A 24,988-nucleotide genomic window follows, 5' to 3' on the forward strand; every position below is an offset into this window, starting at 1 on the left:
TGTCTCCCTAAAAAGAATATATAAATGCAGTGCCACCAGCGTCCAGTGTGCACTCCCTGGCATTGCCCTCAAGGAGGAAGGTCAGGCCAAGTGCACATGATCTTGCCAGGAGTTATCTGCCCAGGTGGCCCAGTTCCCTGCATGCCAGTATCTTGTGCACTCCCGTGTTGGCTATTAGATCAGGGTTCTGAACCACCCCCTGATCATGTTGCACTTGTGATTGCATTGTTGGCTCTTGCAGTGGGAGCCATTTGTTGCGGCCTGAAGGTGCAAAAGCAGCTCCCCTGGTACAGCCCTGAGCCAGGACTATTGCTGACAAATATGACCTTGGGTAAACAAGCAAAAATTTCATCCTGTTGTGCTGTAAAACCTTATGACTGTATATAGGGTCCCTAATACAGATGGTGTTGTCAGGTAGCTGCAGTTACTTTCCTGGAGAATCAGATTCAGTCCTTACTTTTCTGCTGAACAGATATTTTCTAGAGTATTAATATATTTCTTAGATACTTCACTAAAATGCAACTTGCTAAAATACACCTTGCAACAAGGAGTTCAAAATGTCCAACACTTCTGCAGTGATGGAAAAAAGATGCTCCTCTGTACATAGAGCTTTAAGGTTTCTTGCCATCCTGACTTTAATTGCTTTTGACACACTGATTTAAGGGCAGTGGGGTGGGGAGGGGACACAACTCTTCAGCGTGAGTTAAACAAGAGGAGCCCAAGTGCTGCCTGCTCCAGCTCGTGCAGGCAGAGTGCCACAGGGGCAGCAGCTGATGATGATGGCAGCTGCTGCAGATGCAGGAAAAGACAAACACCCAGCTGCTCCCTCCTGCCCCCTTCCCCCTGTGCTGACAGCATGGCTGTTTGTCCTGCTGAATCCCTGCATGGCTATTGCAACCTGTCGCCCTGAAGACTGGAGTATGGTGAAAGGCTGGGCTGCTCCCAGCCTCTTCCTCCTTATTTAAGTGTCACAGAAGGAAAAAGCCTGGATGGAGATAGGCTGTTCAGGGTCATCCTGTTGTAGTTACAATGATGACAACAATTCACAGCTGAAGCATTTGATTTGCTAACCTTATAAAAAGATGCCATTAAATACTGTATTTAGCTCCTCAGGGGAAGTAGCCTGGTTTCTTTTTCATTTTCCTTTTCTCATCCCTGTTTTAGCATTAGTGACACAGCTGTCATTCTCCTGCAGAAGGGCTTGCTGGTGTCATAGCTGTGATTGGATGGCACCAAAAACCCATTTCTGCTGAAAATAATTAATATGGTGCATTTTCACCTGAAAAAGAGCCTGTTGCAAAACTGCTACAAGGTTTTCATTAACTTTAGCAAGCTTTGAAAGTTGCCTGTGAACAAAATTGGAAATTTCTGTATGTCTCCTCATGTTTGTCCTTGTCAACAGGGCAGAGTGTGGCATAGGGCATTCCTGTTCAAGCACACAAAGCAGTTCACATGCATTTAGACGTGCAGAAAAAGCCTTTGCAGGTGAGAATCTCACTTTGCAACGGGCACTTGAGCAGATCCTCATAAACAGAATTAGTTTCCACTAGTTCTGAAAAAAGTCAAACTGGAGATGAGTGTGGACTCTTCCATCTCATTATTTTTTTCATTCCCCCTTTTCTAACCTTAACCAGAAAACTGCCTGGTTAATTTCTTTTTTTTTCTAGATATCCCATCATCTCTAAACTTCAGTCATGGGCGAGGGGTGGTGGGGGGGAGGGCAGAAGAAGAAGGAAATAAAAAGCACAAAGCTAGCAAGCCCATTTTATATTTTGCATGTTGTCCCATATTGCAAAAGTGTTTAGCAGACTTTTCGTAATGTATGTACTTCTCAGGGTACTTGGTGTGGGTCCTTTCCCTTTCTGAAGGCAGGAAAATATCCCCATAAGTATTTTCATTCTTCGCTCTTTTTGCCCTCATCTATTCAACTGCAACTTTGGTTATTAAAATGATACTTGTCATACTTAGGAGGCCTTGCATTCTTGAGCTATGAATGCTGCGAACAGTGTCATAAGAAAAAGATGATGTACAAAGGCATCATCATTCTTGACATTGTCCTTTAAAGTTTGCCCTGTGTCTTGAATATGTAGGTGTTGAAAAAAAAATTACTTCAAGCAGTGTAGTTCCACTAGTAAAACTCGACAGTTTTCCACTAAAAACCAAATGTGGCCAGTGTCCACCCAACCCATGTGGGATCTAGGATAGTTTCTCTAAGAAGCTGAAAGTTATCTGAGAGAGAATGTATCTGAAGGAATTGTAGGGCCATCTTGGAGTCCATATGACTACTGCAACCCCAAAATGCATAGATTTTGATTCAGCAAGTCAAAACTTAAAATTTTCCGGCATATAGTATGGTGTCTGTGAAGTTGCCTCAAGGCCTGTCCCGAAGGGCAGGGAAGGCAAGGCTGGTTTGTGCTAGCAAATGAAAGCAAAGCAGGTCTCTTGATTTTATTTACCATTGCATCTTTATTGAGTTAGTCCGCATGTTGAGGCTGTAAACTTTCAGATGTAAGTTTTCTAGGGGTATAGTCCTTCCCACACTTGGAGTTCAACCAGACTGCATCTTACAGGGCAGATAATTCTTGTCATAGTACCTGGTGACAGTTCTTGCTGTTTACACAGTCAAGATGCTAAAACCCATTGTCCTGTGGCTCCACAGCTGCCTCTGAAAAAGGCATGTATGGAGCAATACAAGGACCCCATCATGGCCTGAGTGTTGGCCTCAGGAGGGATTACTCATGTGAGCAGGTTCAAATGCAGAACATGAAAAGGTTCCTCCACTCACCATTCTGCTATTCAGGCTCTGGTGTTGGGGTGGGGCTTTAACAAAGCATGAGTGCTGAAGCATTTTGACACAGTCTAGCTTTAGGCTCAACATTCAGCTTTTGGGATTATGATTGTATTGATGACAGTGGTCTTATTTTCTCAAATTAGGTAAACAGCTTAAAAAAAAAAAAGACTTTCATACTTGTGCATTTACCTGGATTGTGAGGTTCCTGGGATGGTGCTGCTGCCACTTATGTGTGAAACAGGAATGTCCTGCTTGCTGTAGCAAAGGGCTGATTCATTGGCATTGTAATAGGTGTCATATTCCCTTTTGTCAGCTCCTCGGGTATATTTTGCCCTGGCAGTAAACAGAATATAAATTTTAAAAATCCAGTAGAACCAGTAACATGCAAGTTGTCTGAGTGAGGTGAGGTTCAATGAAAACTAAGACAGTTCATAAGTGGGGTTAGGTGAGGCTGGGCTGAATGCAGAGACATAGAGTTCGGTTTGAGTGTGGAGGAGCTCTCTGAAGTTGCCATGCCCTGGGAGGCAGCATCCCAAAACCTCCATGCCAGAGGGTGGGATCTAGCCCCACCAGCAGAGAGGGTCAGGTGCTCTCAGAGGAGAGCAGGAAGACAGACTGGTGGGCCTGTTGGTGGAGGGGCCATTTCTCCCCAGGACTCCCAAGGGTGGCTGGTGTCCCTAGCTCCAGCTCTGACCTGTACCTGCCCAGATTTTAAATTGGCTGCTTTTCCATAGGGAGGGGAAAAAAGAATCAAATGCTGTCAACTTGGAGATTACATCCAAAGCATCACAGCATGGAAACTAAAGCTACATGCCTTGGTGGTGAGCTTCTGGGCAGACCTAGTTTTGGGACTGAGCGGCCTGATGCAATGTATTGGTGGAAGTCAGATCAAAGAATGGGCTGCAGAAAGACTTCTGAATTAAAGTCACCTTGCTACTGTTCTTGTAAAAGTGGTGTGGAGATGGATATTTTTGTCCACCCATGTCATCTGGCACAGCATGAGCTGTGTTTGTGTATACAGAAAGCAAGTCTGTATGATTCTTCAAATATACTCCTAAGTGCAATGTTTAAAATACCTTCCCCAGTGCAGAGGGAAAATACAGGAATCTATGTAAGCAAGGGGCTCAGGAGGGGCCCATGTGTTATTCTCAGGACAAAAGCAGAATGCACATCAGAATACATCAGAAGGAAAACCGATCACTTTCTACTTTGAAAAGGCATTAATATTTTACAGCTGCCATTACGTTTTGAAGAGTGCTCAGGTATTTATTGGTAGCTATCCAGTCTGGGGCCATGAAGGAGGAGATACCTGTTTTTCAAGTTGTTCTGTTCACTTATCCCTTGTCTCCTAATTCACACCCTGTCCACACCAGTGCTGCAGTAACTCAGTGGGTATCTGGAGTCACAGTTGTCCTTTGGGAGGTTCCCTAGGGGTTTTTGCCTGTAAAAGTCAGTGGAGTGCATCCCCAGCTTCCCCCAGAGCTCAGCTCTGTGAAGCAAGATCATTCCCTTTGCCACTTCAGCTGCCAACTGAAGCACATCATATTTTAAAACACTGTTGTTTTTTTAAAAAAATCAGATAATATCTTCTGGTTCAATAATAAAGTAATTATGTGCTTAAAATAGCGCAGAAGAGGGGTCCTGTTTCAGATTAGTTGACAGAGCAGAAATGCTGGGGGCTGGTTTGGAGGTTGCTGGTGGGCTGGTGGGCTTTCTCACAAGAAGGTCTCAGGTGCCTGTGCTGGCTTTTGCTCAGGCCTGATCAGACTCAGTCAGGCGACAGTATCAGATCTATTCCCCTCATCAGTCACATGTTTGCTGTAACTGCCACCAGATTCACAACTTAGTGTGTGCAGCTCAACACTTCAATTAATCCAGGCCGAGTGTTTAGCAATCTATCATTTCAGAGCTAGCACTTTGCAGAGGCAGCCTTGAGCTGGGGTTCCAGGAGCCCTGGAATGCTGTCTCCACACACATAGATTTTACTCTTCCCCTGCCACTGTGTGGTGGGAGTTGTTGCTGGTTTAGTTGCATTTCATAGGACTAGAAAGTGTTAAAAGAAATCAATCCATGACTGAAAAAGATTTCAAAAAATAAAGATTTAGAATAGGTGATTCAGCAGTGAGAGGCTTTTGTGATCTTCTATGGGAAGCTTCTATTTTTAGTGAATTATTATAAGCAGTAGCATCACTCACATGTATTTATAAAGGCATGAAAGAACGCCCATACATGTTTCTAAATAGTCAATGTATAGTAACAGCCATATGCTGAGAATGAGTAAAAATAGAATTGAGCACTCTGGCTTCAACAATGCTGCGTGAGAGTTGTGCTTGGATCTTTGTATCTAAGAAATGAAAAACAGAGGCTTGTTTTTTTTTTTTTTTCCCTAGAAATTCTTTCTAGCAATACAAACCCAAAGCCTTCATGGTGAAAGTCTGCCTTGCAGTAAAATTGCATTGTTTTCATTGAGGTCTAACTGGGTGACCACTGAGGTTTGGGAGGACTCTTCCAGTAACTTCAACAGCTGGTGGATTTGGGGTAGGCTGACAGGAGTACCTGTTTTTGTGGAGTTACTGTTATGTACAGTGTTCAGGTTGATTAGTTGTATGTGCCTGCCCTTCTCTGGGGGCTCTGTGGCATGGATGCAGCGATGCTGTGCTGAAGGAGCTTCGCAAATAAAGCATGGTGTTATTTCCAAAATCCCTTCATTGGAAACACTTGAAATGCTGGGGCTTGCCATTGTGAAACCATAGGAGAAAAGAAAGATGTTATCTGCTAGTGATACCACTCCTGAACAGAAATTACAGCTGGTTTGCTCTGCAAAGACCCAGCCCTGTGTGTCCATTGCAACCTTCTTGTATGTGATTTCTTGGGTTTAAGTTCAATAAGGGGCAGCATCTCCCATTTTCTTGCTGGCTTTGTTCATGTCCCTGTCAAGCCTGTGATGAGTTGCCTTGGGATTTCACCTTACAAGAGCAATGCCTCGGAGTAAATTCTTGCTCTTGAGTTAAATCCTTTTATTTAAATCAACTGTGTTTTTGAGTTTTGGGCAGCCACAATATGAAGCAGGTGGAAGGGACTGAAAAATGTGCCTCTTCACAAGATGCCCTAGTGACGGTGCCAGTGTCACTCTCAGTGACAGTGCCTGCCTCCTAATTCCCAAATCCTATTCTAAAAGCATTGCCATAGCATGCAGAGGATAACACTCTATTTTTAGGGACTTCCTATAGCAAAGGGTGCTGAGGTACCTGGCTCCTGACACTGGGAGGGGCTGCTGGAGACCCTGACCTTCCTGTTACACAGCTGTGTTAAAGCACCAGCATCTTCCTTGCACTCTGCTTCCCTTCTCCCGACACCCAGTGTAAACGCCAGCCAGCGTGCTCTCCTCACAGCAAAACAAATGTTATTTATTAGAGTCCTTATGTGGTCAGAGCATGTCTGACTGTAAAATAACTGGAGATTTTTCTGCTAACTGGAAGCATGGTGCTCTGAGGCAATTTCCAGGCAGTGTATATTTTCAGCTAAGTTTTATTTACGTCAGCATAGCAATTTGCAGTATCACTGTTTGCAAAGAGCGAGGCAGTGGCTGTTTTAACTAGAATTAATTTTTTTCACTTTCCTTACTATTTTTTTTAGGAAAAACTTTCAAGTCATGACTCAATTCCCATAGGTCCATGCTTCGAGATGCTTTCCTGTTTAAAGAGGAGGGGATAAACCCCCTTGGTGGGCAGGTTGCTCACTGCCTGCCCTGGTGGCCAGCGCAGCTGGGGAAGCGTGGCGTGCGTGTCGGGGAGGGCTTGTTTTCCCTGGGCTAATCACTTTCTCCTGGTGTAATTTGGCACAGCCCGGTGCCCTGTGTGCAGGACAGAGGCAGATCCCTGTACTGCTCTCCTGTCTGGGCCAGCACATTTCAGGGGATAAACCTTTTCTGGACTTACTGTTCTCCCAAGGAACTTAAATGCCTCAAGGCTCTACTCTTCTGGGGTGGGGGACAATGGGCAGAGGTGCAGGCAGAGGCCTCTTCTAGTGTTCTTCCCCTACCAGCAAGGTCAGAGAGACCTTTGAAGAGAGGATGAGAAGGGGAAACCACAGAGCCATCTTTCAGATGCTGAGCTGACTTTCTGAAATCTGTGGGATATTTTTTTCCACTTTTCCTGAAGGAGGGCATACTTGGGTAGGGCTGAGCCTGTGTCACCCCAAGTATGCAGGGATGTGAGGATGGTGCCTTTGCCAGCTGGGTGTGAAAGGGTGTAGCCTGCAGGACAGTGATGTGCTCTGGCTGCCTGCTTCTGCTGAACATCTGGTGGGATTTTTGGGAGCTGCCTTGGGAATATGCAGATGATACCAAGCATCAGGCATCAAAACCACTTTGGGTGTCAGAAAAGATTTCTGTTTCTGTGTGTAATTTTCCTAATCCTTTTTTTGTTGTCACTGCAGCTTCCATAATTTAGGGAAAATAGAACAATTAGGAGCATTTAATACTTGGTTTAATATGGAAAAAGAGGTATATCAGAATGGCTGGATAGATATTGTGGGAGAACTCTGTGTTATAGTTCTTGCTTTTTCTGTGTCTGCAGAGCACACTTACTACTTCATTAAATTTTATACATTTTTCTGATTTGCAAAAACTCATGGGAAAGACGAAGAAATTCTGAGACCTCTTTGGGATTTCAAAGTTCTTTGAGAAGAGTAGCACTGCAGCCTTATGGAACTAGGCAACAAGGGGTGGTATGGAAGCAATAGATTGGTACTTCCTAAAGATCAACTTCCCTAGGCTTGCAAATCCCTTTCACCAGGAATTGCTATGTACATGCACACAATTGGCAACCTCAGCCACTGCATCTGTTCACTTGTTTAGTTGCAACTGAATCTCCTTGGGGACTTTAGAGCAAACAAAATATAAAATATGTGAAATGTAAAATGTGATTGTCCACTCTGCTCTCCACTAGTGCAGCATCCCCTTTAGTCCTGTGTGCAGTTTTGGGCACCACAGTGTAAAAAAAGATGTTGAGCTATTAGAGTGTCCAAAGGAGGGCCACAAGGATGGTGAACGGCCTTGAGGAGAAGCCATATGAGGAGTACTGAGGTCACTTGGTCTGTTAAGCCTGGAGAAAAAAGAGACTGAGGGGAGAACTCATTGCAGTCTGCAGCACCCTCGTGAGAGGAAGAGATCTCTTCTGATCTCTTCTTTGTGGTGACCAGTGACAGGACCCAAGAGAATGGCTTGGAGCTGTGCCAATGGAGGATTAGGTTGGATATCAGGGTAAGGTGTTTTACCCAGAGGGTGGTTGGGCTCCCCAGGTAAGTGATCACAGCATCACTTGTCTGAGTTGAAATGTTTGGACAATGCTCTCAGGCACATGGTATGACTCTAGGGGTGTCCTGTGCAGGACTGGGCATTGGACTTGATGATTCTGATGTGTCCTTTCCAATTCAGCATATTCTGTGATTCTGTGATCCTATGAAAACTGATAGTTGAAGCAAGTTTTGAGTTTCTTCATGAAAAGGCACAGGCACTGGTCCGGATGTGTGGGCAAAATGTGTTGAATTAAGAGACTTCAGTTTCATCAACCACTGAATGCAAAAAAAAAGTAGGGTTTTCTTAAAGAAAATAATTTTTTGGTGGAAGCTGGTTCTAGGGGTGTTCATCCCAAACGAGATTTGTGTGACAACATTTTGAGCGAGGTGATATAAGCTGAAAACTGAAACTCAAGTGAGCAAAGAGAGCTGTGGAGGAACTGAACTCTCTCTGTTCAGCTGGAGGCTGATAACTTTGGAGTTATTTTCATGGCTTCTTTTCACTAGTGTTAGATCTGATGCGTTTCTCTACTACATGGCCACCAGACAATTTCATATGGTGAATGAAAAACATTATATATGTTAATACAGGATAAAATAAAGTGAGCATAAAAATAATTCTCTCAAGTGAGCATTAGCAGCATTTATGGGTCTGCAGACAGTGTTTGTTTTTCTCCCACCATGTCCTAATATCCCCTTTGTTAAACTACTGCTTTTGATTTTTAGCCCTAACTTTACAGTTTAGGAGCCCATGTCTGAAATAGCAAATTCGCTGCTCGCCACAGAACACTGAAAGAAAAACAGACCAGTGTGTAACTTGGACTCATCAGCCACCAGCTGCACCTCGTCTTGCTAATCTTTAGGCTTTTTGGAAAAAAAAAAAAAAAAAAAAAAAAAAAAGGAGGGACTTTTAAGAGTTAAGTTACACAACTCTCATTTTATTTTTAAAGCGAGTGGATTCCTTGTTGCGTTGTCGAGGATGATAAATTGATACCACATGTTCCTTCCAGACAAAAAAGACTCTGTACTGCAGTGGAAGCACTTGCAGCTGGTGTCTGAGTTAGTGGACAGGCTCCACAAGGTAAACACGGCTTGGAAGAGGCTGAAATGGGCACAGGGAGGGGGAATTTTCTCCATTTTAAAAGCTCAAGCATTTGCTGCTGTTGTCTGAGCGGGTCTGAGTGTTGAAATAACACGCAGTCCCAGCCTCCTTGGGAGACTCATTCAGTTGTTTGTATCAAATTAGGGATATGGCACTTTGGAAATGTTTGAGTGTCCTCTCTGTCAGCTTGCCTGTTTCCACTCTTACCAAAATATTGAGAGAGAAAGACGTATAATTAGGACACGGTAGCTGATCTCGGGGGATTTTCTTGCAAGCAAAGTGTAGCTGGATCCCTCAAGGAGTATTAAGTGAATAAAACACAGTGCAGTGGATCAACATTTATTGAAGCTGAGAGCCTGAGTTTGGGGAAAGTGGTGTAAGCGCTGGTGGTGCTGCCTGGGCTGCCAGCTCACCCGTTCTCCTGGTGCCATCAGCTAAGCCAAGGGAGGACAGCAGCACTGCTTGCCTGTGGCACTGCACCACCCTCTGCTCACACCAGTTCTGCCTGGTCTCCTGTGTTCCTCTGCCTTGAGTCTTGCTTGTCTCCAGGGACAGTCCCTCTTCTTGCAGGACCACTTTCAAAGGGGACTTCAACCCAGCTGGCCTGGCCTCAGGGCAGTACACAATGCTCTTGATGTTATCTGCCGGAACCTCAGTCTTCTGGCTTTCAGCAGAGTGCAGGACATGCTTCAAGTCCAGTATAAATAGTAACACTAATAAAGGGAGGAGCTCATCATATTTCTTTTTTGCTCTGCTCAAGTACAGTCCATATGTTGTACCCATCAGTGGTATCTGAGCTGTCTGCAGCCTGGCTAGCATCTATCCCATCTGCATATGGTCTCCAGGACAGATGATGGAAGTTCCTTTATGGATCTTTTAAAGTTTCTCATTGCATTTTGGCATAGAAAAACGTTTTAAGTTTCCATCATCGTAGCCTAATTCATCTCCTACATAAGTCAAAGACAAATCCCCATTAATTTCATCAGCAGTGGGTTCAAATGATAAACTGTATTTTCTTTGGTTCCCCACCTCCTTTGTGGTTTGTTGCATGGTCATATATTAGTAATCCGTGTGGTTGTGAGCAATGATTGTCCCCATATACCTTTCCTATCTTTTAAGCAGATGGGAATATTTTTTGACAGCTCAGAAAACAGGTAGAAAATACAGTTATTTCCATCCAGATTGCCACCTGGTAGCACAGTGCAACAGCCTTTACTGATGTGAGTTGTCAGTGCTGGTGGCTTCTGTAGCAAAACGTGCATGAGAAAGGATAATAGGATCCAGCCCTAATTTGATTTGGCAGGGCATCCAACAGAAGGAGAGACCAAAAAACTCAGATGCTCTTGCTGAAGAGGTTAGTGGGGGAGGTTATATGAAAGAAGTGGGTTTTAAGGCAGTGTTTGAACAGAGGGTGGAGATGGGGTACACAGAAATAAATTGGCCCATAATTATGCTTAAGAAAATCTTCTTGCAGAAGAAAAGTAAAGAAAAACAGAAGCAGGATTATAAGTGGCATAGTGCTTAATATAAAGGAAAACAAACTGCTTGGTTTTTTTATAACCACCAATTTTCAATGCAGAATTGTTACATTCTTTTATTATTTGTGTAAAACCAACACTGAGCAAAAATATATAAGAAGAAGAAAATTACACATGTGCACATACATATCCACACATGCAGGAGTCCTCATCCTGAAAGGTGCCTCAGTCTAACAATTTTACCATTTAGGATTTTTCATGGTTTTATGCCAAATACTTTCATGCTATGGATACCAGCAGCAGAAATAAGCCCTTTCATGAGAATACTATAGGCTGAAAAGTGTTAGCTGCTGGCACTTCCACTGAGTGTTTTTATATCTGAAGCTGTGCATGGCACGCTGCATATGCCACCTCAGGTGTTTCTCCTCTCTGAGATTTATTTTTCATTAGCAGGAGTCATGATACCATGTATTTTTACACCCAACATTTTTAGGTGGGGAACAGCACAGTTCATATGGTTTTTGAAACCTAGTGTGGACATTGCATGTAGAAATCCATCCAGTTCTCACAAGTGGTCGTCCATGGAAGTCACAGGGAGTGAGGGTGGGAGCTACCTGCAGAGATGCAGTACAAACTGGAATTTCAAGAAAGGTTATTTAAAGAAAAAACACATCAGTTCTTCAGCCAGTTTTACAGCAAGAAACGTGAAGAAGTAAGGAGTGGTGCCTAGTTATTAGAAATTAGACTGTTGCCAGACTCAAAATGTGGTTAAAATGTCATCAGTTAAACAATAAAAAGCTTATTCCCTCCTTAGACTGAAGAACTATTATGGTGCAACTCAGTCCACCACATTCTGATAGTAGTCCCTCAGAAATGGACATGTTTATAGCTGAGGCACTGACTCAAACTTCTCTTGAGAATGTCAGCAAAGTCTGATCAGCTGCTTTGTGTAAATTGTTTAAAACATAACAGTTGCTGTTTTGAAGCCTGGTCCATATGATTTCTCTTTTCATTAAGTGATAATCACAACCACGTCTGCTGTCTGCGTGCGAGGACTTCAGGCATGTTTTCCATTTCACAATCTGACAAAAACCACAATGCTCAACAGTGGGGAAAGAAAGGCATTTTATACTGAAAAGGATAGTTTTTTAAAAAGCTGGGCTGTACTTTTTATATGTATCTCCAGTTTATTTATGTCAAGTGTCCATTTTCCTAAGAATGCAAATGTAGATGATTTGTAGATCGATTCATTATTTGCCTAATTAAATCTGGAGTTTCTTCAGTGTTTTGTAAACAAAGGACTCTTGTTCTGAATGGTTTGATTGTTTTGCAGTCTTGCTGACTATGTGTTTTTAAAAGATGTTGATAGGACAAATGCGATTTTATCCTTTTCATAGATACACCCAGTAATTGCCAAAATTTAAGAAAAAGTGACTCTGCACTCTTTAAGCTTAGAGGAATAGCACAAGGGTTTTTTTCAAAGGAATATGGGATAGCTCCAAAAATCTTTTGACTTCCACATGGGAAAAAAATGTTGGTTTACCAAACCTGGAAGCATTCACACTAACAAATACTGTTTGCTTTTCCTTTCTTTGATCCATATTTTAAGCACAGGGTCAGCAGGATGAGCAGAGTGGGATTTTCATGTCAGTTATTTTGATTTAAATCTGGTGCCATTTCTCTGGGGTTACCATGGGCTGGTTTTCTCAGGCTCTTTCTGATTCTAAGGGGATTATCGTTGGTTTGTGCCAAGTGGTGTTTGGGCAGTTCGATGCTGCTGACTAGTGCAAGCAGGTAGGAGGCAAGAGCAGGTTGTGTGCAGGCTCCCCTGAGTATTTCATAGCATCCTGTACAGCATGGAGTATCCAGCTGAGTACAGCAGCTTTATACAGCTCCGTATCCAGCAGCTAACGGGGACAGGGGTATCGTTGCCTACTGTGTCACATCATGTTTTGAAGACTGTGAGGATGCTATAGCGAGGGGACAGCTGGCCAGCTACTGCCGTATGGGCATAATTCTGGTGCCTCTAATCAAGAGAGAAAGTACAGCTTAGTCATGCACAGAGTGCCTGTGGGAGAGGAGCAACAGCACTTGCAGTTTTCTCAGGAATTATTATAACAAATATACAGCACACGTGCCCATGAAGAATTATAAAGACATTTGCAGAGGCTACGATGAGTGTGACTACCCCTCCAGCCAGATTTTTGCTGTGCCTTTGCAGTTTTTATTTCAAGGAACTGATGGCAAGATTACTGATAGTAATAGTTTGTCCTGAGTCAAAAGTAAGGGAGAAACATCTAGCTCCTTTCAGGCAGGAATGTCACACTCCTTTTCTTAGGATGAAACTTTCAGGGATGTAGAGATTTGCACAAGGAACGCCCAACTAGTTAGTGCAAGCCTGGGGCTTGCTTTACAGCAGGAAGCTGCCATGCCACAGTCACACTCCAGCCCTCTCATACCCAGCACCAGAGAAATTCACAGAGATGTCCAGGAGGGTCCAGTGGTTTTATTCATGTTGCTGTTATCACGGGATGTTGATTTAATGGTTGAGATTTGGGTTGTGAAAGAAGTGGGGTGCCAATCTTGACGTTTTATTTTGTTTCTTTCCTGCAGAATTCGATCCGGCACAACTTATCACTCCACAGCCGATTCGTCAGGGTGCAGAATGAAGGCACTGGGAAAAGCTCTTGGTGGATGATCAATCCAGATGGTGGAAAAGGCGGCAAGGCGCCCCGGAGACGCGCTGTGTCAATGGACAACAGCAACAAGTACACCAAGAGCAGAGGGCGGGCAGCAAAGAAAAAGGCAGCCCTGCAGACAGCCCAGGAGACAAGTGAGGACAGCCCTTCCCAGCTCTCCAAGTGGCCAGGGAGTCCCACCTCCCGCAGCAGCGACGAGCTGGATGCGTGGACGGATTTTCGCTCCCGTACAAATTCAAACGCCAGTACGATCAGTGGCCGCTTGTCACCGATTTTGGCGAGCACCGAGCTCGATGATGTTCAAGATGATGATGCTCCACTTTCTCCCATGCTGTACAGTAGTCCATCAAGCTTGTCCCCATCAGTAAACAAACCATGTACTGTGGAGTTGCCTAGGTTGACTGATATGGCTGGGACAATGAACTTGAATGATGGACTGACTGATAACCTCATGGATGATCTCTTGGACAATATAACGCTCCCTCCCTCCCAGCAGTCACCCACAGGAGGGATGATGCAGAGAAGCTCCAGTTTTCCTTATGGTTCCAAAGGTTCAGGGCTGGGCTCCCCATCAAGCAGTTTCAACAATGCTGTGTTTGGGCCGTCGTCCCTGAATTCCCTCCGCCAGTCACCCATGCAGACAATTCAGGAGAACAAGCAGGCCACCTTCTCTTCCATTTCTCATTACAACAACCAGACGCTGCAGGATCTCCTCACCTCTGACGCGCTGAGTCACAGCGATGTCATGATGACACAGTCTGACCCACTCATGTCACAAGCCAGCACAGCTGTGTCCGCCCAGAATTCCCGCAGGAATATAATGCTCCGCAACGACCCCATGATGTCGTTTGCCGCGCAGTCCAGCCAGGGCGGTCTGGTCAATCAGAACCTGTCCCATCACCAGCACCAGTCCCACAGCTCCTCTCTCAGCGGCAGCCGTGCCTTGTCCAATTCCATCAGTAACATAGGCTTGAGTGACTCCAACAGCTTGGGATCCTCCAAACATCAGCAGTCACCTGTCAATCAGTCTATGCAAACACTTTCTGACCCGCTGTCAGGCTCCTCTTTGTACTCTAGCGTGAACCTCCCGGTCATGGGGCATGAGAAATTCCCGAGTGACTTGGACCTGGACATTTTCAACGGGAGCCTGGAGTGTGACATGGAGTCCATTATCCGCAGTGAACTCATGGATGCCGATGGGCTGGATTTTAACTTTGATTCCCTCATCTCAGCTCAAAACGTTGTCAGTCTGAATGTGGGGAACTTCACTGGTGCTAAACAGGCTTCATCACAGAGTTGGGTACCAGGCTGAAGGATCTTTGAGAACAGGGAAAACGGGCAAACAGGTCAGTGCCCCATAGATGTGGTAAAATAATTGGTTCCTTAGTTTTATTGGAGTTTGCACCAAACCCTTAATAGTTAGTGCACATTAATAATAGTAATTTGGCTTGTGATGGCTTGCTGTGTGTTGGTATGCAACAGGCACAACCAAGAAACGTGGAGGTGTGGAGGGAAACGAGGCTAAGCTATAAAAGTTGCTCGACTGCTACACTGTCAGCACGCATCTGGTGCTCAGCGCCCTTCTTAATTTAGGCATGAGAAATGTTAATGACAAATCAGGCAAACCAAGGTGGAATATTTGTGGTTTTAAGAATCGCAGAGCTCTAACTCGCCTTCTTTGAAGTCGCAACAGATGGATTCTTTCTTGCAGCCAATGCCACGTGTAGCCAAGCTGTTACACAGGGATGGGGCAAGGGGCTCTGCAGTCAGTGGAGCAGTGTTGCTGCAGGGGAGGAGGAAGAGTGTCTTTGCAAGATCAGAGCGCTCACTGGGGATCAGGCGTGGGGGACAGATCTGGACAGAATCAGAGCTGTGCTGCTGCTGTGGCATAGCAACACTAGTAAATTGTTTGGGTTTGGTTTTTTGTAAAATTGTATTTTTTGGCCAAAAAGAAGGTATCAAATGGAGGAATTATATATAGGTGGGATCCTGGTCCCAGGGATGTCCTGGCCTACTTAATGTTTAAGTATGCAAAACTATTGTCCTCCTCTCCCTGCCCCTGAATGGGGTAGATACTTTTTTCTTTTGGACTCCTCCAAGAGAATATGTGTAGATTTGGGTTCTGACATAGGTGTTTTTTAAATATTAGCTTTTTTCAGATTAATTTTTTTCAAGATTGGTATGTTTTTTTTCTGTTGCTTATTTTCCACAACTGGGGACTTGTAATCATTGTTTCTGTCATCCTTTTGTGATTCTGCAGGATCCTGCCCATACCTCTGCCTGCTCACACATACATATTCCCTGACTCATAGGGCAGGTGCCACACAAAGTGCCCTTTCTTTGTTTATTTGTTAGTACAAGGGAGTAAATTTCAGAATGTAGTAGGATAAAAGGTTAGCTATAAATTATTGAAAGTGTTCTATTAACTTCAGAATAGTATGTAGAGCATCTCAATGGTGAGGTTAAATGAGGCATTCATTCAGTTTACAGCTTATTTCCAACTTTCTTATTTTCCAGGCGAAGGACGGAAAGAAGGAGTCAGTGTCCTTTGACTTTACAGTGCATAATTTTCTTCTTTCATCTTTAATTGCGTTTTCATTCACTGTTTCACAGTTAGATGTTCCAGGGGAAGCTTTGTGGTAGGTGAGCAGCAGTGGTGAACCTCGAGAATGTTTTCCTGTTTCCTGTGTGTATGGAGCTCCTCAGGAGACGTGCTGTGATCTGCTCTCTGTGAGGGAGAGCAAGGCTGCCCAGGCATCCTCCTTTCAATCGATCTGCAAAGCTGCCGTGCTCCAATGGAGTGGTTGGTGTGCACAGTCCTTTCTCTGTCAGTGGAAGGATTTCCTCTGGTTCTTGCACATCTTGTCACTCTTAGTGAGAGCATTGCAGTACACAGCCAGGAGACAGGCTGCAGAGAAGAGCTGTAGAGGACACTGCGTCCCACAGACCCTGAGCAAGGCAGCAGCTTGGCAATACCAGGGCCACAGATGAATTTTGGGTTTTCTTCAGTTCCAATAATGGAGAATTTAGGAAAAGAAAGGGGGAAGAAAGAGAATTGATTCGCGGTTGAGGAAGCAAAAGTTTGCAGCAGGTCATGCTGACCAGTTCTCTCTTCCTTCAGGTGCATGAGCTTCTTGGATTTAGAAACCTTCTTTGTACAATGTAAAAAAGGCTGTAGGAACTTTATTGCTCTACAACATCCAGCAGTACCATCTGTCAAATGGGGCCTGAAAAATGGATGTTATTGACAGTTTTGCTTGACACAGGCAGATAGGGCAGCCTCCTGCTTCCATAGCTTCGCGTGCTGCGTGTAGGTAGGAGCTGCCGCAGGGGGACTTGCCTGGGCAGTGTGGAGGAGACAAAGCACCCCACGTCCTCAGTGATGCTCCCTGCTGCCTCTTCACCTCAGCCTCTGGCACCCAGGGAAAGCATAGCTGCCATGATCTTTTTCAGGCTGCTCCCTCCGAATAAAGGAACTGACATGTGTGAGCGGAGTCTCATTGCAGAGGACAGATTTATTAACGAGACAGCTCTCCTCGGCAGATTACTGTCCAGTCATCTGTGGAAGCCTCTCTCCCTCTCCCTGACAAGTGGGCCGGCTGCTGCGGGGTGCCTGCGGTATCAGGTGCAGACACAGATGATTTCTGCTGAGCTGGTTCATCATGCACCCTTCCTCATCTGTTAAGCAGCACTCTTTGAGAGTTTGCCTCCCTGTGAGCATCTCATATTTTGATAAGGGCTTCTCACATGATATCAGATACCATCGTTCTGAATTGGTTTTCTTGGTTACTTCTCCACTGTAGCTTGAGGATCCCTGAATTAAAATCTTCTCTCAGCAATGTTCATGACCCCAGCAATGAATCTTTACAAGCCCAAAGACCAGGGAACGCTTTCAGCAGAACAACCTGGCAATTGCTTATGTTAAATCCGTTTCACAAGGGTAGCCAGGTGTGTTTTGTAGGCAGGCAAAAGAAGTTACAATGGATTATTGGCCTACCTAGGAATAGTGAGTGCTGTGTTTTCTATTAAAAATAAGAAAAACATTGGAGTCAGTTTTCAGGAAGAAAAGAAAGAAGGCAAATACACATACTTAGGTATATAGGGAGGTTTACTTTGGAAGAAAATTAACTACAATTTCTTCATAGGGAAATTAAAAAACTCTTCAGGAGATGCCACTGGGTTTAGTGGCTGTGCATGTTTGCTGCACACAAGCCCATGTATGGTCCCTGCAAAGAATCCTGCCCAATCCCACCTCACCTGTGCCTGTGAGGCTGCCCATGTCCAGCCTTTCAGAGGGCCTTCATTGAGGCATGTAAATGAATTGGTTTGGTTTGGTTTTTTGTCTCTTACAAGAAGGAATGGAGAACATATATTTTTTTTCTTGCTGTGTTCACTCAGCCATATTTTTTCTACTTTTACTGTCTGGGACCTCTGTTCCTCCATCTCTATGTGCTTTCCAAAAGCACTGGATAATGCCCTCTACCCACTCAGACAATCATCACCTTGGTATTTCAGTGTGTTTAGCAGTAAATAAACATCACTATTCCCTCACCTGTCTCTAGAATACCTTTTATTTGGAGATTAATGGGTCCTTCTCTTAGTCTGGGATTCCCACAGCTCTGCACTTTGCTCTGGGGTCTGTCTCACCTGGCAAAGAGGAATCCCAAAATAGAGCATCAGGGAAGACTATATTCAGGGCATGTGCTGCTGCCTGGAAGATCAGGAGCTGGTGAGCAGTTGCTGCATGGGCAAATGTTTTCTCCAGCACCAAAACCCATGCAAGAAGCTGCTTTTACCTCAGTTGTTTCAGTGATCCAGTTTACAGTGGAATCATGCAGGAAGCAATGCTGGCAGGGTTGGGCATGGGGTGGAGAAAGGCTCAGCACGAGCAGAACAGGAACTTCTTGAGTTGGTGTCATAGTCTGAAAAACTCACCTAAGCTGCATCTTCTGAAAGAGATTTCAATGTGTCATTTATCAGGGTGCCTCTGGGCTCTGTAACAGAGCTATGCAGGACTCACATTGACTTATTTGAAAATTACATGTAAAATACTTGACAGATCAGTTCAAGTCACTCATTTTCCACTAGTATCATCTAGGTCCCACATTTTCTTACTGCAGAATACACAAGCCGCAAATAGCAACATCATGTAATGTTCACACTCGATTATTAACATCTCTGGTGAAAAAAAAATCTTAAAACCTAACAAAAGGTCTGTTAGTCTTTCATTAGTTCATATCAGCTTGGACTGCTTGCCAGTTTGTTAATTGGTGTTCAGCCTTTTTCTGTGTACAATTCATACCTAAGGCAAATAGGTCTGAGAATGACTTCATGTTTACAATGCCATCTTAAAAGTGAAAATAAGTAGTCAGAGATTTGGATGGACTTTTGAATCAGAGAATTCAGTGCAATTTGCCACAAAGAAGATAATTTTTGTTTTCTGCCAGAAAACTTCTGTCCATGAAAGCTGAGTTACTGGGCTTCAGACCTGGTGACCTGTGGCTGCCTCAGGACCATAGCTGCACTTGGTTCTCTATTATTTTCAAAAATGAGGTTTTAGGGATAAGGCTGTCAGGTTTCTTACCCAGAGCTGAGGTGGGGCTGTCTGCCTGTAAAAAGTCTAAAGGAAATTCAAAAGCAGCACATTCTTCTGCTCCATTTCTACTAGGCTAGTGGTTAAGGTGGTGGCACTTTTAACATTTAAATGTTGTTTCTGCCAGCCCAAGTTTTGAAAGGTGGTTTTGTGACTAGTTGAACTCCACACATGCCAAGTTTAGTCTTTGAACAAAAATATCTATGTAGAAAATGTATTTTGTGGGGAACGGGGATCCCTTCAACTCCAAGAAAGCCCTGCCCTGAGCAGGCTCCTCTGTGGCAGGGGAACACATCAGTGGCACAGGAAAAAAAATCTCTGCTCATGGCTGCTGGGGAGGAGGAGAGGGGAAATCTGGGCAAACCCCATTGGGCAAACCCATGAGGTCCCACTGAAGCTCATCAAAGCCCCTTGCATACAGAGGCCAGCCAGTCCTGGTCTTGCAGGAACGCTGTGACTTTTGCTGTGTGAAGACAGCAGAAGCTGACACACAAACACAATGAATTGCTCACTCCTTCTGGGAGTAGGGCTTTTTTGTTCTGGTATGTTTTTAATCTGGGTTTATTGTTTGGGGTTTTATTAACCTAGGGAAAAGATCTGTAAAAACCAGGATTGCCTCCACAGTCTTGTGTTGTGTTGTGAGTGTAAAGCAGCTGAAGCCAGGACAGTGGCCTTATCCTGTGGTTTGGGTGTTCTTCTGCTGGTGTTTTATATAGATGTATTTTTTAGAACCTCATGCTTTGTCATGTGATTCAGCAGCAATAATTAGGCAGAAACTTGCTGTCCCTGCAGATGCTAAGATTACAGGATGACATACTCTCACCAGATGACAGCACAAACTGATATTTTTAGAACAGCCCGCATCAACTGGTCTCCCCAGTGCTTTCCTCCTTGGATCAGCAGTGCACAGGTTTTGTTATAGAATGAGTCTTTGCAAATCGTCTGTCTCATGTGAATGAGCCATAATGATTGTTTAGAGCTGCAGATCAGTGTTGGTCCCTCGATATGTGGTTTGCCTGATAACTGGGCTGGTTACAGGTGGCTTTTCTTTGTTCATTCCTTCCTCTGAGCCAGACTTTTAAATAGCCCCCATGAAAGCATATTTTCTTGAAGAAGTGCGTAATAAGAGCTCCTTTTTAGAAACATAGCGTCATGCAGCTGAGGAAAGGTCAGGATCTTTTTTTCATAGCAATTGGGCACTCAGCCCAGGTGATGAACTGACAGCTGGAGAGGTTTAAGTCTTGTGTTGATGACAGCCAAAAAGCACAGGTACAGTGTGGGCAGTGGGAGTGCATGTTTGAGTAGCACTGTGTGCTGATAGCCAGCCTTTCTGTCCTGGCCTGGGGAAGGGGGATGAAGGAAGCAGCCACCCTGGGCTCCTGGTGCTGATGGTGAAGCATCTCCAGCAGGATGTTCCATCAGCCCTGTCCCCCATCAAGTCCCGAGCCGTGTGTGGGGACACTGACCCCGTTAAATCAGGTACCTGTGGCTGGGTGGTGGGAATGCCCCCTCTGGTCCCGTCTGCCAGAGCTGTTTAATCAGCTTTTCCACTCAGATTGCTGCACAGGGTGGCAGTTATTGGAGTCTGGCAGAGGGGACATCTGCTGAGCAGGAATCGGACGGGGACACAGCTCAGCTAGTGGAAGCTGCTGTGCAGCCACGGCTGCCTGCCATCACTCCAGGAAAAAGGACACTTTTCCCAGATGATGCTGTGGAGAATGGCTTGTGCTTATCCACTTCTACAACTCAGCTGAATGTCCTGCCCACTGTTTTTCCCTTGCACTGCCTACATCTCCTGGCTTTTATCTACATACAAATGTAGATAAAATCTGGATTTGAGGTAGGACCTTTCCTCTCTTGCCTTTTCTGCCACTTGTAAATTATGATAGAAGATGTCCTGCCTTTTATCAACTGGTATTGGGTCTCTCATTTTCAACTTACCGCAGAGGAAAACAAGAAGATTCTATAGCAGGGAAGATATTTTTAAAATAGGCTTGGTACCTGACAAAGAAAAAGAAGCTGTCTATGGATACATTCAGAGTACATAGCATATTTCCATTGCACTATAGACCCATAATTCAGGATGTCTCTAGCCGTGCAGATACCTTTCACTCTAAAAGGTGACTGTTTTTCTTCAGATTCAAAAATTCAAGCAAAATCCTTCTCTGATCTTGCCCAGGTGGAGTAGTTACACATCATTTTGTGATCCACAGTAGACATCTCATTCCCAGTGCTCCCGAGTGTCTAAAGAAAGCACAGTTATTCCAGCTGATGGGCTTTACCCCTAAAAAACAAAGATGTATTTTGTAAGTGTGTTTGGCCTTCTTCCTGTAGTCCAGGAGGATCCTGCCTAAAAAGGGTTGTGTTGAACACCTGGGCTGATGTCTCAGTCATTGGCAGTGTCACCCATTAATGGCAGGATTTCCATCCCACTCCTTGAGCTCCTGAACAAGATACAGGGGATAAAATTGACCAAAAGGTTGTCAAGTAAGAAACCTGATGACCTTGTGGAGAGAAGTTGTCCTGTATCTAAGCTCTCATGTGTTGGCCAGGGCAGAGGATTAAACCCAGCCAGATGTGATGGTTCTCAACAGCAATTGTGTATCAACAGTGCTTGGGTTCACAGTTTCTTTTTCATCTGTTAAATGGGTAGAAGGGACTTTACCCACTTTTGTGGATAAAATGAACTGCCCAGAGGAGCAGTGGATTCTCCTGTGCTGGAAATACTCCATACATGACAGGATCCTGAATAGTCTAACCTAAGGTCTAGCCTTGAATAGAAAGTTGGACCAAGATCATGCTGATCCCTTCCAGCCTGGACTTTAATATGATTCAGTAGATCAGTGGGATATCAGAATAACCTGCTTATAAATAGCTGTGGCAGCTCCTTACAGTTCTGGCCTTCTTTTCCAGGCAGCTGGTACAGGATAAGAGAATGATCTGCTGTCTTAAGTTACATTTACTTCCAAAATACTTGGTTGCCTCCTATGGCTCTCAGTGTTCCTTGGAAGAAGACCAGCAGCAGAAGGAAGAGACACTTTCGTGCTTTACGTGTTCCTGCACCTACAAGCACTGCAACATTTTAGCTCCCATAAGTCCTGGTTCTCTCCTGGCATTCTTCCTCTTTGCATCCTTCAACCCTTATTCTCTGCCCCCAGTTCTGGGCTGGGAAAGATCTATTTTTATGAGCAGAATTTAAAGGGAAAAAGCGAAGTTGCAACATGCCTGAAAGTTCAGGAAATAAAATCACATTAAGTTGCCAACTCTTTTGTTTGTCCTTGGGCTTTGTCTCCTGACCTCAGTCAGTGTTGTCCCTCAGCACAGGGCCATCCTTGTGCAGTGTGTGCTAAGCCTGTAGAGTGTCATTGTGGCATTGGGATTTCCAATTTTTATTGTGCTTGAAATATAAATCTCGTGCTGTAATTTTGTTGTTACAGAAAGGACCACAGTAGTTATCTTCCTTACTTGTTTTTAAACAAATTCTGTGTATTTTTTAGTCTTTGGCTGTGAAACCTCAGGCAGAACTTGTAACCACACATAATCAAGTCTTACTTTTTGAGCCTACTCCCATTTTGGAGTAGAAGTTCTGTTGCTAGAGGCGATGACAAATCGAAGGGCAGAGGCACCAGAATGAATGCACATCTGTCACTAAAGGGCACAAGTTTCCCTGAAAATGTTTGCATCTCAAGTGTCTAGATGGTAAAAGTAGTTACTGGAATTTCCTGTCCCTGGAGAGTTGTTGCAAAGCGGTGCCCAGGGAGAATGCTTGTTTTACAGACCTCTAAAGGGTGATATTTTCCAAGATCAGATCCACTCAACAAGCCTTCCAGCCAGATCAGGAGATCCATGTTGGGCTGCTCATACCATAATTGTGTAAAGGAGCACACAGCTTTTCTTCCAACAGAAAACTTTATGTGCTGGTTGCTGTGTTGGCTCACTGATAAACCAGGGCACATTATCTATGCCTTACTCTAGGGAGCATTGCCATGTCACTTTTCTGTTCTGAAGAAATTTCCAATGCTTCATAGTTGGCAATCAAGGGGAGAAAGCAACAGGTAACAAATGATTCTTCAGAGCTGCTCTGATGGTGCACAAGCTTGGGAGTCCAGTTAAGTGGTATAATGATGTGAGACAGAGGTGAAGAAATGTTACTGGAGGGATATTAGAACCAGTGAGCTTGGCCATGGAGTAGAATGAGAACAGCATTTGTAACTGGTCAGTAGCAAGGTAGGGAATGGGAGGGAAGAGAATAGGGTAGAAGAAAGGGGCATCTCATCTCCTGTATAACTGTTTGCAAAGCTTTTAGCGGGGCCTTTTGCAATAGGACAAGAGTAATAGTTTTAAACCAGAAGAGAGTAGATTTAGATAAAATATAAGGAAAATGTTTTTTTACAATGAGGGTGGTAAAACCACAACAGATTGTGGTGCCTGGGCAGTGAGGTGGTGGAGGACCCATCCCTGAAACTGCTCAAGGCCGGGCTAGATGGGGCTCTGAGAAACCTGAAGATGTTCTTGCTCACTTCAGGGGAATTGGACTAGACAATCTTTAAGGTCCCTGCCAGCCCAAACCATGAGTCTATGATTCTGTGATAAATGGAGATGTTACTGGAGCACTTGATACAGTTTTCATCATTGTGGGATAGCTACTAACTACTAACTCAGGGTAAATAGGCTTTTTGTGGCGGGACAGAAAGCAAGACTGTGTGAGTCTGTTACAGACTTTAACAGGGTAATATGAAGGCAGGCAGGTTAAGACTTTGATCTAGCTCTTTTCATTTTTAATCCATTTGCAAAATCCACGTAAGCAGAGCTGTGAAAATGGAACATAGTTTGGTTCTGCTATGTGATGCACACCTCAGTTGTGCATCAGTCTCCAAAATGTTGGCACTGTCTGAAGTACAGGTCCCACAAGAAAAAATATTTGGCAGTGCCACTTCCACAAAAGATGCTCAACTTAGCCCGTCCTCCAGTTTTTTTCTCACCACTTGGTTTCATTGTATAATATTTCACATAGATTTTTAGTTTAAACGTTAAGCAATACTCTGATGCTTTATTGGGAGTTTCTGTACTCTTTTATTTTTAATCAGTAGCTTTATTCAAAGTCAGCAAGGCTTCTCACACGTGCCAGTTAAGCCCATGCTCAGCATAACTGGCAGCTGCCTGGGAGGGAGCTGACTTGCTGGGCTGTGGCATTTGTGACCCAAGCCTTGCCTTCAGAGGATGCTGTGCTTTGGGAAGTCACTCATTTCCAGCCCACTCTGCTGCTCAGGCTTTAAGAAGTAGAGAAATGGGCTTGCACTTGTTTGAGCTGCTTACGAGCCACTAGCCAGATTTTACTGGGGGCTACCAGGCCTGTCTGGGTGTCTTCTGCTGACCTTGTTAGGGCCATGGGGGCACACCAAATGGAGCCCTTGCCAGGCAGGCACATTAACGAACGGCCAGCATTAATTTGCCCTTTGAAAATGAAGAAATCAATATGTTGATCCAGTCGGAAATCCCTTTATTCACAAAACAGTCTACCCCAACCCCTCCACATAATTAAGGCTAAAGCCAAATTTTGTTTGGGTGAAATGCACAATCTGTCTGCTCCCTAAGCTGTGCTGAATGAAGTTCTCCCCTAATGGCGCAGGGAGCAGCTGTCATGCTGTTGCTCTAATAACCATGAGACAAAATGATTAAATTTCCATCAATCATTTAGTATTATCAGAATAGGTCATTTTAATAAATTGTTATCATAGGATCAGTGCCTGGCACCTTAGACAGGAGACAGTGTTTGAGTGATCCTCCTTGCAGGAGATGCCTGTCCTGGTTAAACCTGCAGTGCCACTAAATTCACCATTTTTCATGAGGGTACCTGCTAGCAGGGTCTTTTGAAAGTAAAGACATTCCTGTAATCAACTCAATGGCTTTTTGGTTTCAGCCAGTGTCCCCATGTTCATGCACTGTATAAAAAATCATCAATCTTTTGCCTTGGGGGAAATCCTCAAAAGGTAGTAAGTGGTGTGAGGGGACTAAATAATTTTTCAG

The 24,988-nt window shown here is 44.3% G+C and overlaps 1 protein-coding gene across 1 annotated transcript in view; it reads left to right on the forward strand.

Moving 5' to 3' along the window:
• The window catches only part of FOXO3 (forkhead box O3), an 87,918-nt gene that overhangs the window by 57,924 nt on the left and 5,006 nt on the right, over positions 1-24,988 (forward strand). The window contains exon 2 of the mRNA XM_056486655.1: positions 13,283-14,714. Coding sequence (XP_056342630.1) covers positions 13,283-14,680 — 1,398 coding nt within the window. The 3' untranslated portion in view covers positions 14,681-14,714. The remainder of the gene's footprint in view (positions 1-13,282; positions 14,715-24,988) is intronic.

Source organism: Oenanthe melanoleuca, chromosome 3 (assembly GCF_029582105.1).
Source record: "Oenanthe melanoleuca isolate GR-GAL-2019-014 chromosome 3, OMel1.0, whole genome shotgun sequence".
NCBI classification, from domain to species: Eukaryota; Metazoa; Chordata; class Aves; order Passeriformes; family Muscicapidae; genus Oenanthe; species Oenanthe melanoleuca.